The 14,645-nt window shown below is 29.4% G+C and overlaps 1 protein-coding gene across 6 annotated transcripts in view; it reads right to left on the minus strand.

Annotated features, from left to right (window-relative positions):
* The window catches only part of Fam135a (family with sequence similarity 135 member A), a 108,450-nt gene that overhangs the window by 39,135 nt on the left and 54,670 nt on the right, over window positions 1-14,645 (minus strand). For all 6 annotated transcript variants that reach the window (XM_026391327.2, XM_077801726.1, XM_026391326.2 and 3 more), the window contains 3 exons: window positions 13,534-13,611; window positions 10,867-10,916; window positions 5,264-5,419 (listed from right to left, as the gene is read on the minus strand). In XM_026391327.2, the coding sequence (XP_026247112.2) occupies window positions 5,264-5,419; window positions 10,867-10,916; window positions 13,534-13,611 (284 nt within the window). The remainder of the gene's footprint in view (window positions 1-5,263; window positions 5,420-10,866; window positions 10,917-13,533; window positions 13,612-14,645) is intronic.

Consider the following 14,645-nt stretch of genomic DNA (forward strand, 5'->3'; position numbering starts at 1 on the left):
TTTTTTTTAAATTTAAATTTTTGCTGTGCTGGTGATTGAACCTAAGGTCTTGACTATGCTAGGCAAGGTTTTACCACTGAACTTTGCTCCTGTTCCTTCTATTTATTTTTATTTTATTGCTCTGCATTGCTCCCTTACATTTTTCATTAACATGCATTACATTTTCATTAACATGCATTAACTCTACATATTAATGGGATTCAGTGTGATATTTTAATACATGCATACAATGTGCAATGATCCCATTTGGCCTCGATTTATTCATTCACATCCCTTCAAACCTCTAAGTAATCAGTATTCTGCATTCAGGTTGATTTCTTGTTTGTTTGTTTTAACTTCCACATCTAAGAAAGAACATGTGGTACCTCTCTCTTTATATGTCTGGCTTCTTTTCCTTAACATAATGCCCTCCAATTCCATCCATTTTAAGGAAGTCTTGACTTCATTTCTGATATTTTGCAAATATATAAAAAAAAGATGAAATGCAAAGTATCAGCTGAGTTCCCATCCCATCTCTACCATTTCAGCCAAATTATTTTACCTTCCTAACATAAATATTTATTTTGTAAAATGGGTATGATAAAATATTTACTTCATGAGGTTTTAATTTAATTTTTCTTTTTTTTGCGGGGGCGGGGGGTACCAAGGATTGAACTCAAGGGCACTCGACCACTGAGCCATATACCCAGCCCTATTTTGTATCTTATTTAGAGACAGGGTCTCATTGGGTTGCTAAGTGCCTCACTTTGCTGAGGTTGGCTTTGAACTTGTGATCCTCCTGCCTTAGCCTCCTAAATTGCTGGGATTACAGGCATGCACCACCGTGACAAGCCATGAGATTGTACTGATGATTTAAATTAGTTAACATTTATAAATCAATTACATAGTATCTGGCAGATAATTGCTATATATATGTTTGTTAAGTAAAATATATAAATAAATTATCCTTCAAACAGCATTCTAAGAAGTAAAAAACATCCAAAATGCTTTTTACATTTTAAATGGTTGGAAGTTTTTCAAAAATGGAATAATATCTGCTGACAATTGAAAACTATATGAAATTCCTATTTCAATGTCCACAAATAAGCTTTTATTAAAACCTAAAGAAAAAAAGCATAATAATGTCTTCTACCTAACTACAAAAGAAAATGCTTTCCCTCCTCCTGTTTTGTAGATTAATTCTTGGGCTTATGGTCAGTGGTCCCATAGAATCACAATTTCAGAAAAGGGTTAGTAACAAACCTGTTGCTATGAACTTAAAAAAAAAATAAAAAGAATAAAGAAGTTGTAGTTAACAAAGATGATAAACGCAGGGAAGCAAAGAAGGACACAACTATGAATAAAGCAGATGGCAAAATTGGGCAAAGAAATTTGCATATAATGATTTTTCAAACTTCTCTCAGATGACTTTATAGTTTGAAATATTATTTTAGGAAGGTCTATAAAAGATTTCCATTTTATAGTCCAAGGAAAGGTACATTAATCTGAATTGTTAAAATGAACAATATCACATTAATATTAAGCAACAGAATAGCAGAATCACCATATCAACTTAGGCTTCATTGCTCTAGGTTAGAACCACAAAGACACATACATATTGAGTAGGACCTTAAGTTTACCATAATCTGTTTCTACACAAGAAAAACAATCTCAAAATTAGTTTTATGACCAAGAAATTCTGTTTTCTATATCAGGCATAATTTATTTATATAAAAATATATAAAATAGGTAAAAGTCTGATGTTTTTGCATGCTATTTGATAGAATTGCACTGGACATACTTAGATTGAAATATTATTTGCTATTTATTTGGAATTCAATTTAACTGGGCATTCTGACAACCCTATGTATTTGGCTTGAGCAACATTATTTATGAACATTTGTCATGAAAGAACTAAAGATTTATACAAGTTGGTATAAGATAAATAAAACATCTCTAAAAGAATGCCAAATTAACTGTTATTTTATCTAACTCCAGCAGCCCTAAGGAGAGCCTATACAAGGCAAAATACAAATCTGTAATGATAGCACAAAGCATAAGATATGGCTCTCTACAAAGTGAATATGATGATCTCCTTAATACTAGATTTATAACATTATTCCAGGCACAAGTTATGATCAACATAAAATATAGCACTTCTGATGCTATAGAGTGAAACATTATAATACAACAAAACTCATAATTCCTCATGCGTCTACTGTACTTCTTCAAGTCTCAGGAACAGAAGCACTGACTTTCTCTGTAAAGAGACCATCTTTTCAAGAATACTTATATTGAGAAAACATTGGGAAGACAGAGATGTGTCTCTCTTTGAAGCAAAAGGCAGGATGGCTTACAACCTTGATAGATAAAGACTGACTTTGGTTCAGAGTAAAGATATTTACTGTCTATTATAAAATATTTGGGAAAGCTTGGCTTGTCACCATATGCTTGTTATTCTGGCTACTTGGGAGGATGAGGCAGGAGGATTGCAAGTTTGAAGCCAGTCTGGGAAAATTAATAAGACATTATCTCAAAAAAAAGAGGGGGGCGGGCAGGCTGGGGATATAGCTGGTAGAGCACCCCTGGGCTTAATCCACAGTACCACAATACATCATAATACATACATACTTAAAATATTTGGGGTCCATAAGCAAAGACTTTTCTCCTGTAATTCAATTCAATGGTTTGAACTTGGCCTTCTTTGTACTAGATTGTAGAAACTGAGGCTTGGAGAACCAACACAAATGACAATACTTTGGTTATTGCTATTACTATGAGATCCTTTATCTCTGACCAGTCTATGGTAGCCTTAGGTATGCTATAAGTAGGGTGAAACCTCGGATTCTACAGTTCTTGACACATACAAAATTCAGTATTACAGTTATTATTTTGCTTTTTTATAAGTCGAATCATTCAATTTCTTAGTTTCGATTTGTATATCTTTTGCTTAATCATGGAGACTTTTAATCTTTTTCATTAATATGGCCATTGGGGACCATTCATGTACAAATAGTCTGTATGGTCCAGTGGGATATAATTTTTCAGTAATATGAAAATCTGCACTTTCTTAATCTTGATACATAATATATTGAAGCAATATTAAACTAATTTACTGTATTTTTCTTTCCAAGTACAGATTTATATTTCCTGTTTTTAGTCTAATTCTTTGTTTCACTACTTGCTTTCACACAAAAAGAAAGATTTCATTATCAGAGGTTCATTTCTGTGACTCAGCTCAACTGTGCTGCTTCAGAACCTATCATCAGACAACCTATACACTTTGTTATGGCTAAGTTTGTTCTTCTACAAACAATGAATGCCCTCTGGACTGCTCTGGGTTAATGTATGTTTAGCACTATATTCTAAGAATATCAAGACACTTTATGATCAAAGTTCCTGCTGAATTGCATAAATAGGAGTCAGAAAGCATTATTACCATTTACAAAATTCAATGATAATCCTGTTTACTACAATAAACAAAATATCAAACAGAAAAAAAATGTACAAGAGACAGAATTAACATTAAAAGTTGGTTCTCTGAAAATACTAATAAAATGGCAAACTTGCAGGAAGACCAGTCAAGAAAAAGGTGACAATAGCTAAATTGTAGAACCAACCTAGATGCTCTTCAATAAATGAATGGATAAAGAAACTATGGTATATATACACAATGGAATATTACTCAGCATTAAAAGAGAATAAAATTATGACATTTGCAGGTAAATGGATGGAATTGGAAAATATCATGCTAAGCGAAGTAAGCCAATTGTAAAACACCAAAGGTTGGATGTTCTCTCTGATAAGTGGATGCTAAGGGGTGGGGGATATGGGAAAAATGGATGTACTCTGGGCACAGGCAAGGGGTATGGGGGTTGGAAAGATGGTAAAATAAGATGGACATCATTACCCTACATGGTACAACGCTACACTGTGTACAACCAGAGAAATGAAAAGTTGTGCTACAATTGTGTGCAATGAATCAAAATGTATTCTGCTCTCATATTATTTAATTAGAATAAATAAATAAATTTTAAAAAAGGAGGGGCTGGGGTTGCGGCTTAGCAGTAGAACGCTCGCCTAGCACATGTGAGTGCTGGGTTCGATCCTCAGCACCACATAAAAATAAATAAAATAAAGGTAATGTGTCCAACTACAACTAAAAAAATATTTTAAAAAAGAGTGATGTCACAAATAACTAATATCAGTAATAAAACACAATGGATCTTGCAGATATTAAAAAGATGATTGAAGGACTTTATGAACTAACTACTTGGTAACAATGACTTGAGCAAATTCCAAGAAAAATATAACTTACTTGCTGAAAAAGAAATAAAATGTATCCATACTAACACTGTATCATCTTAACCTTCAAATGAATCTCCAGGAACTATAATACAAACCCAAACTGAAGGATAGTCTATCCAACTAATTACTGAACCTCTTTTTTTTTTTTTTTAGAGAGAGTTTTTTTTTTTTTTTAGAGGGAGAGAGAGAGAATTTTTAATATTTATTTTTTAGTTATCGGCGGACACAACATCGTTGTCTGTATGTGGTGCTGAGGATCGAACCCGGGCCGCACGCATGCCAGATGAGCGCGCTACAGCTTGAGCCACATCCCCAGCCCCTGATTACTGAACCTCTTCAAAAAAATCAGAGTCATTAGAGACAAAGAAAAGATGAGAAATTATTCCAGATTAACTGTACCTAAAGGGACATTAAATTTGAATGCTATGTAGGATCTGGAATTTGATCCTGGAAATAGGAAGAAAAACTTGTCATATAGGACATGATTAAGGCAAATAGTAAAATTTAAATATGGACCATATATTAGGTCTCTGTATTGTACAAAATAAAATAGTCTAAAGTTGGTCATATTAATAGTTAAATGAAAGAACATCTTTGTTTTTAGGAAATATATGCTGAACTAAAGAATGTATGTCTATAATTATCAAATGGCAAAGGAAAAAATACATATATGAATATATTTGTATATATCTCCAGCCAAAAAGAGGGAATGAAAGTGAAAATGTGCCAAAATGGTAATTTGTGATACTGATGAAGAGAATGGAAGTACTTTATATTAATTTTTAATTCTTCTGGGAATTTTAACTAGTAGGGGTTGTTACTAAGAAATCATATACTTAACTGTATTGACTTTAGAAATAAAACAATGATAAATGTCTCTTTTCTGATTTATCAATCAGACTTTTTATTCATAAGGGTTTTCTAAAGATAAATAATACTCATTAAAATTTCTGAATACTACTTTTCTTTAACTTACCCTCAAGGTATGGTGCTCCTGTGCTAATAATATTCTTAATTCTTCATGTAGTGTTACAACTTCCAGAAACTGTCCCCATAGAGCCATTAGAAGTGAGCAAAGTTGAGCAAGATTCATATTTATAAGTTCTGCCAGTTCATCAGGATTTTCTATTTTCTGAAATGACAAGAAAAACATGCCACTACTTCTAGAGACTTGCAATACATATAATTATGCTGCTCAGAATATTAGTACAAAGGCAAATTTTTGGTTTAAAAAAGAAATATGTATATGCAGACACAGGGTTTTAGAGAAAGACCAACTGACCAATGATTTTCTACTTAACTGATAGTTACCAAAGCAATTTTTAATAATTTGACCAATATTTTAATATCTGAGGTATTTTATTATTGAAATAACATCAACTATACTCTAAAATTATCCATCAAAATTTTATATAGAATGATCAACTTCTAACACCCAAATACTAGGAATTTTAAATACAATGCATAAATCCCAATGAAAGTTACAAATATTTTTGAAAGATAACATGATCTTAAAATTTTCTTCCCCAATCAGCTATGTGAAACACTTAAAAATACACACAATTCCTCAAAATGGACTCAAATACTTTTGGAAAAGGGAAAATTGTTTTCCCTCTCACTTCTATATTGTCAGGTTCTGTTTCATTTGTGGGTATTTCTTATACAAACTTGTTAACCATTTGCTTTCTTTTTCCTAACATATAATTTATCCACTACATTTTTCAATTGCATTTAAAAATGTTGGCATGTATATTCCTGAGATACAAAGATTAATAGATGAGAAAACAGGTAGACACACCATTATAAAATACTATTAGCAATGTTCTAAAAGTGGTAATAAATTATTGCATTTTTTATTCATGTGAACTGATCATGAAAGTTGAGTACTACATTTTAATATGACATGAAGACTCTTATAAAATGCAACTAGTTTTCTTGAAAAAATAAAGACTAATAAAAGACTATAAATCAGAATGATTGTTTCTGGTGGGGGCAGATATTTTTGTTATGAGGGCAGGATATTCTTTAATTCATTATCTTGGTGTAAAAATTTGCATTTCAATTACTGGTAACACTAAATCTATCTTAACTACACAGATGAATGACTTCATTTTCCTAGGAAATGGTAGTAGTTGTCAAGTCTTTACAGGAATGCTGAAATTCACTCCCAAAGTTTTAATTACCACCTATATACTCCCCAATGCTATATATTACATGATTCTTCTACTTATTTTCACTTCTTTTTGAGGTTTACAGTTTAGCAGATTTTTCTTTCCTCATCCAAAAAAAGCTTCCATTGATTTATCCTACTGATAACATATAACAAAAATTAAGCAAAATTAAGAAGTGAAGGCATTATGATTACATACTATCTGTTCTTATAACTTTAGTTACTGACACACAGTAGTAATTTGATAAATATTTACTAAAGGAATAAATGAATGAATGAGAAATTAACAGGCTTTATTTAGAAAAAAGCCCCCCCAAATTTTTTGGCAAACTTAGAATTCTGGAATGGAAGCAAACAGAGAAAACACAGATAAATAAGGATTTGTTAACATTAAGAAACTAGATTGTGCTCTAGGAAATGATTTTATAAATGAAACTAAAAGACTTTTCAAGCCTCTATTAACAACATACAGAGATTAAAACAAGATACAGAGATTAAAATGTAACAAACTAGCATAAACTGAAACCTGTAGTATTATTGTCCCAAGGATTATTTTAATGGAGTTTAGAAGAAAAACAGTTGGATAAACATTTGAGAGTAATTAGATAACACTGTGTAATTAATGAAAGAATCACTGTACCAAGTATAGTCTACATACAAGTAGATATATGTTACTCTCTCTACTTTTTCCTGAAAACAAGGCTATCTAGATGTTATTTATTATTTCATTTCCTAGGGATCACAGCACCAAGGTTCTGAGAGAATATCCCTTCAAGTATACATAAATTACTCCTCTGGTTTGAACAAATATTTAATAATACATCTCAAAATAAATAATGATAAAATTATTTTTATTTAAAAATGGAAATCATAATTAAGTTTGAAAAGATCTTTTATATGCATAAATGTAAGACAAAGAGACTTTACTTTTATATATTCACTATCTTATTTTAAACATATACATTTTTCAGAACAATCATTTCAATTTTTTTTTGTTATATACATAGAACAAAATCTAAAATCACATATGCTTTTAGACCATTTTCCCCAGAGAACACAATATGATTGTTTTCCTACATCATCAAACATTTTTTAAAGGCTGCAAACTTTTTTAGATAATGAGTATCCCATAATTCATTAACCATTTTACTGTTGGCTATAATTCAGGTTAATGTTTTTACAACATTGTATATAATCATATGAATCTTTTGAGTATTTCTTTGGTATAGATTGAGATAGGATACTTTTTTTTTTTTTTTTTTGGATACATACCACCAAACTAATCTCTGAAAAAGATCTACAAGGTATACAAGTCTGTACCCTCATCACATCTCAAGAAACACTGTTAAAAAAAAAAATGCAGCCAATTTGACAGATTAAAAATTGTATCAGAGTAAATGTTTGTTTCTGTGATAGTTTCTGAGACTGAATATTTTTCATATACTTATTAACCTTTTTTGTAATTAGGTGTCTACTTTGGGCTAATATTAAAAACTAATTACATGTTTTATTACTGATTTTTAAAAACTCTTAATATAGTCATTATAGCTTTTGTCTGCTCTTTGTTGTTAAAATTTTACCTTAGGCGATGTTGTAAGATTTTATGATGTTCATTTACATACAAGAACTTATATATGGGTACCCAAACAAACTTTTTAGCAATAATCGTATACTATATGAATTACTTTGATAAAATTCCCCTTTACAATTCTCATGCTATTCTTTTCTGTATTACTATTAAGAACCTAAAAAATTATTTTCAATGTAATCACATGAACATGATCAAATACAGAGCTTATAACTTTTTTTATATATATAAGTTCATATTTATCATCAATTTACTTTTAACATAAAGAGCTTTTCAGCATGAAAACACTATCTGGCATTATAGATCAATAAATACACAGTGGAGTAAATTTTGACATATTTTTACATACATGGAGTATAACTTATTCTAATTAGGATCCTATTCATATGGTTGTACATGATGTGGAGTTTCACTGAATAAATATTTCTTAAGTAATCCATGTCAATGCATAGAGATTTACTTAATTCTTTTAAATGACTATATGAGTCTATATAATCCATGAGATTCTTTATCATATTTGTGTACACATGTGAGTACTTTTATAAAACAGAATCTTAAATAACTTGCATGGGAGGTGACATGTACTAAATAAATATTTTTAAAACAGAGTGATAAGTTACCTTAAAAAAATTAATTTAAACCATCATTAACAACATATGCCATTACTAGTTTCCCTATTATCCTTACCTACAATTGAGATTAGCAGTCACTCTTGTTTTTGCAAATTTCCTGGGTCAAACCCAATCCAATCAAACTTTTTATTTAAACCTGTATTTTCCTGTTTTTCAGTAATACTAAGTATCAAATTAAGTAGCTTAAATTGTTCTAAGAATTGCCAATTTGTATATTCCCTCTGTGTATCTCTTTTTAACAAGGGTGTTATTTTTATTTTTTATTTATTTCTTTTTTTGTGGTGCTGGGGATTGAACCCAAGGCCTTGTCCATGTGAGGCAAGCACTCTACTGATTAAGTTATATCTCCAGCCCAAGGGTGTTATTTTGAAATTGGTACACAGGAGCTCCTTATATATTGTGAGTAGTAATCATTTGCCTGTTTTAAATATTACAAACATTGTTCTCTAATATATGGCTTGCTTTAAATTTATAGTGTATTTTGTTATAAAGGAGTTTTGGATCATCCTTAGCTTATTTTATTTTGTACTTTACTATTAGTCTGAAGGAGTCATTCTATATTCCAAAATAGACTACTTATATTTCTAATTTTTTTGAAAATTTAACTATTTAGTCCATTTAGAACTACTCCTCTGGTATGGCACAAAGGGCTAAAGCTTACATCACTTATAATCCCAATGTTCATCATATTTTATCATATACTTAGTTATTACAAATTGATGTCTTTCAGTGCTATTTAACTTGACTGACTTGCCTATCATTTTAAGAGAAGAAAAACTATTTTCCTATTTCTCTTATTGTAGTTTTATATATATTTAAATATCTGGTTGGACAAATACTTCGACATTTGTATTACTTTTAAAGCTTTTCTTAGTCTTTTTTATGTTTCTTGAAAAGATTTTTAAAATACAAGTTTAAATTCCAAAAGGGAATTTGATTTCAATTCATTAAAATGATTAATGAGACAAACTGATATCTTTCGGTGATTATTTTTCTTGCCATAGTATAATATGTTAATTCATTCAAATTTTTCAATCTTTCAGTGAAACACTCCAGAAATTTTCATACTAACTGCATACATCTTAAGATTATAAAGTATTTACTGTTCTTTTGGGCAAAGATTATAAGACCATTGGTTGTAAAGAAAATACTTATTTGAATTGTGGGGAAATCCTCTTAGAATACAAAATTACATATATATCTTGTATGTGAACAACTTTTTAAGGAGAAGGTAAATAACTTTTTCAAAAGAATCTAGTCCTCATTAAATTTTCTTTCTTCTTTTTTTTTGGGGGGAGGGGTGGTGCTGCGGATTGAACACAGGGCCTTCTGCATGCGAGGAAAGTACTCTACCAACTGAGCCATATCCTCAGCCCCAAATCCTCATTAAAGTTTCTAAGCAAAAATACACTTCACATAAAATACATAAGTTTGTTGATTCAAGCCTCTGATTTTATCTTTAATATAGTTGACCAAAATGAATACACAGTGAACTTAAATAGTTAAAGCATTTAGTCTCCTAGAGAAGAATAAATAAACAAACAATGAAAAATAAAAAAAGAAAAAGAAAAACAAATCTATTCAATTTAACTGCAAGGATGATAAAAATTGTTTTGTTGAATCAGAACTGCCTTTTTTTTCCTTTGTGATTCTGGGAATTAAGCACAATTTGTCATTTTTAAAATGTCATTTTTTAAAATAAAAAACATGATATACAAGTTTAAGTGATTTTTTTTAAGAGAGAGAATTTTTTAATATTTATTTTTCAGTTTTCGGTGGACACAACATCTTTATTTTATTTTTATGTGGTGCTGAGGATCGAACCCAGCGCCCGAGCATGCCAGGTGAGCGCGTTTCTGCTTGAGACACATCCCCAGCCCCTTAAGTGATATTTTTAAAACATGTCCAAAAAAATTTGAATGAGTAGAAGAAAATGTATACTTTTGATTAGTAATGTGCTTTATTTATACTTCATTCAAATGCGAATTAATATACTTTTAAAATGATAATTTTATGCTGAAGTCAAATTATTTTGATCAACTAAATTATGGTTCTACCATGATCAACTGAATTATATTTGTATTTTAAGTAAGATAAATAATTTAAGTTTTCTTAGACAAAATATTTACAATAGAAAAACAGAAACCATTCAAATAACTTGATAATGTGAATTTTAAAAATCCAAGTACCTTAACTTCTTCACATAGTTCAGTAAGACGAGCTTCTACATCCATTTCCTCTGAAAGGAGTAAAGAGTAATTAGAGGAAATATTTAAGTGTTAGATCTGAAAACTGCCTTTGAAATTATATAAACAAATTCCCTTTAAACAACCAAAAGATTGAGAAATATATTGGCTACATTCAATAAAATTTCACTGTAATATATTTTCATAAACACATTAATTAATTAGGTAATATGATTATTAATTCAATGTTCTGATCATTAATGTGTTTCAGTTCTCACAAGAGGCCAACACGGTCAAGAAAATATTGACTATATATGTAGGTAACTTGTAAAACAGTGTCATAGAAAAGACAAAACATAATTAAGTTTTTCTGCATTTCATATTTTACAATTTACAGTAAAGTTTAATATTTTGTTATATGTGATTATGCTTTGCTTTTTATATAAAAGTTAAGGTAAAATAAATTTTTGAAAATAGAACATATTTAAAACATACCTAGGTTGTGGGCTATTTAATGAAAATGGGCAACAGAATCCTTTTCAATAAAAAGTTGGCTACTAACTTAGTTTAATAAACTTTAGTTTTCTACAAGATTTTTTGTTGGTTTGTTTTCCTGGTACTGAGGATTGAACACATGGCTTGCACAGGCAAGCACTCTACCACTGAGTGACATTCCCAGCACACTCAATAAGAAATTCTTATAGTGAAGCAATTTTTTGCCATACAATCCTGATTCATTTAATGTATGCCACAATGATCTATAAGCAATGTATAATTTACAATTAAAAAAGGCAATACTTACAAGGGAATACAAAAACTAATGGTATATAAAAATGTTATTTTTTATAAAGGAACGAATTACATTAAGACCTAAAATATCATCTTTAGATATACTGAATTTTTAACTAGAAATCAAACCTTTTTAAAACTAGAAATCAAACAAACTATAGTTTTAAGTACTAAAAAGGCAGAGTCACGATCACCCAAAATTTCATCATCTTGTTGTGAAAGCAAGCTTGATTATTCTCATACAAAAGCAGGAATACAGTCTACGATATCCTAAAATTCACTCATTAGCTGAATTTATAAGTCTCTTCATTATTAGGTAAATTATGTAAAACTGATTTACCTAATAGTGAAACCTTATACCTAACCTAGTATTTTCCAAAACTAAAGTTAATTATCAGCAAAGTCTGCATTAAATCACAACTTCCTTATGCTAACAACTGATTTCATAGTACTCATGATCTTTTCTTATGATAAAAGAAAATCATTAAAATTACTTCTGTAGGTTATATAGCCTACCTCTGAATTTAAAAAAATAAACTTTTTAAGTTTAACACATTTTTGTAACATTTACATACAAAAGACTAAAAGCATAAAAGGGTAGATTTCAATTATAGCTAATGAGAGTTACTTCAATGCAAACATCATCTTAAGGAATATATAAAAGCACAAGATAATTTCAAAGTCAGATTTGAAATATTTCAAAATCATTTAGAGAGTTTAAAATGCCATTTTAATTATATTTTATTTTAAAGAGACATATGACACAACATGGCAATTTTATAGAAATGTATAAATGTGATTTAAATTGTTTTGGGGGGACTGGCTCCTCTTGCCTGTTCAGAGTTACAATTTAGAACATAGCCTTACATATTTTTCAAAATATTTATATATTTTCAAAATATTCACATTTTTCAAATATACATGTGTGTGTGTATGTGCGTGTTTATGAGTAAAACTTTTTTAAAAACAAGGTTGTGTGTATACATTGTTTTTCATCTTTTTTCTCACAGTGGTCCTACACAGAATTTTCTTACATGACTTAAAGTAAAATAAAATTTTAAATTTCTTAAAGCATTTTCTTAAATGACTACATTCCTTGCTGTGGGTGCATCATAATTTCTTCCATGTTCCACTCTTTGCCCAAATAATGGTCATTATCTTTTTAGTGTTTTGTTACAAAGAACAATACAGCAATAAACTTGCTTGTGTGTGTATATATATAAATATAAATATATATACATATGTATATATAAAAACATAAACATATGTATACACATATATAAAACATATATATATATATATACACATATACATATATATATACTTAAAAGCTTGTACATATATATTTATGATAAGATTGTCAGAAGTGGGGTTGCTAGGTCAAATTTCCCTTAACATATGTAATATCAGGATATTAGTGACTGGATGTTATTTATTTTTTTTAACTTAGAACAACAAAAATAAAAGCAAATTAACTAAAACCACAAAACCAAATACTGAGGATATTTCTCTCTTTTATCTCTGCAATGCATGAAACTAGCTTTAGTTTTTACCATTAGACCTATCTAAAGATAAGCAAATTTAACCAATTTCTGGCAATATACAGTTTTGAAAAAGTGGTATTTATAGACACTCAAAAGATTATTGAAACAGTCAAAGAGATCTTTGCAATTACCATTTTTCATTTTATATAAAAAAATTCAGTACTACAAATTAATTAAGAAATTAACCCAAATTTATCTACAAAGAAAAATGATCTTACTAGTAAGTTCTTTAAAGTGGTGGTAATAAACTATATTTATAAATTAATGAATTTTATACTAAAGCAAAATTCCATATTAATTAAAAGGGATTATTTAATTAACCTATTTGTAAACATACCTACACAGGTGTCTTTCTGGGTTCTTGGCTGTTTTCTTCTGAGAAGGCGTTGATAAAGGACCTGCATGTTGGCCTTGGCTAGTTATAAGGATTGTACACAGCACTAGTTACTATACTCCTTTTACAACAAAATTTACTAGAATTTTCCAACTTGTTAACAGATTTAGTATTGATCTGACAGTGCAGTTAGTTAATTAGCTTATCAGAATTACAAATGATGTACATTCAACTTTATATTACTTTTTAAAATTAAGATATTTGTGTCACTCAACAGTCCATATTCTGATGTTATTTTTATGTTTTAATTTCTCTGACTTAGAATTTTAGTGTTAGCAGGATTCTCAGAGATTAGTAGGTCAACTCCCTGCTTTCATAAGTAGAGATACTAGGGCTCACAAGTTATGTGACTTGCCAAAACCTAGATTCCAGAAGTCTTGACTCTAATTTTCAGTAGAGCTCCTTGCATCAAACCAATATTCAACTAATATCATCAAAAAATGTACATCATTCATCTAGGAGAAAAGGAAAAGGCAAAAAGCAGAAAAGACCTCAAGGTATTATTTAAAAAAAGAATTGGGAACAGAGCTTAGATAAATTTTTCAAAGCATAATAGAATTTAAGAATTTTAAGTATATTTAAGTTTTATTTGAAAACTCAAGAAAAAAAGGAAATATAACAATATTTTATATCCATTTACTAAAACTAGTAAATACAGTGATGCTTAGTTGACAGTATATTATAAAAATATGTTAGTGTCTAAAATCTTATTTTGCTAGTATAACAATAAACTGTTGATAAGTTCAGAATATATAACAAATATTTTTATTTTGAATAGTTAGGAACATTTTTAGATGTTCTCTGGATATATTTAATAATAAACTAAAATATATAATGAAAAGAAGAAAACACAAATAGTAAAGAAAAGTTTAAGTACAAAAAGTATTATCAGTAATTATTTAATGAAGATGAGTCTTGATTTTAAAAAATCCTAGGAAATTGTCATAGCTATGTGTTGATACCTATATTTTTTCAAGTAACAATGAAACTGTATTGTACTACTTCATGTATACATCCATCCATCCAACAAATGTATTTTGAGTAAATATAAGTGT

The sequence above is a fragment of the Urocitellus parryii genome, chromosome 8 (assembly GCF_045843805.1).
Source record: "Urocitellus parryii isolate mUroPar1 chromosome 8, mUroPar1.hap1, whole genome shotgun sequence".
NCBI lineage: Eukaryota > Metazoa > Chordata > Mammalia > Rodentia > Sciuridae > Urocitellus > Urocitellus parryii.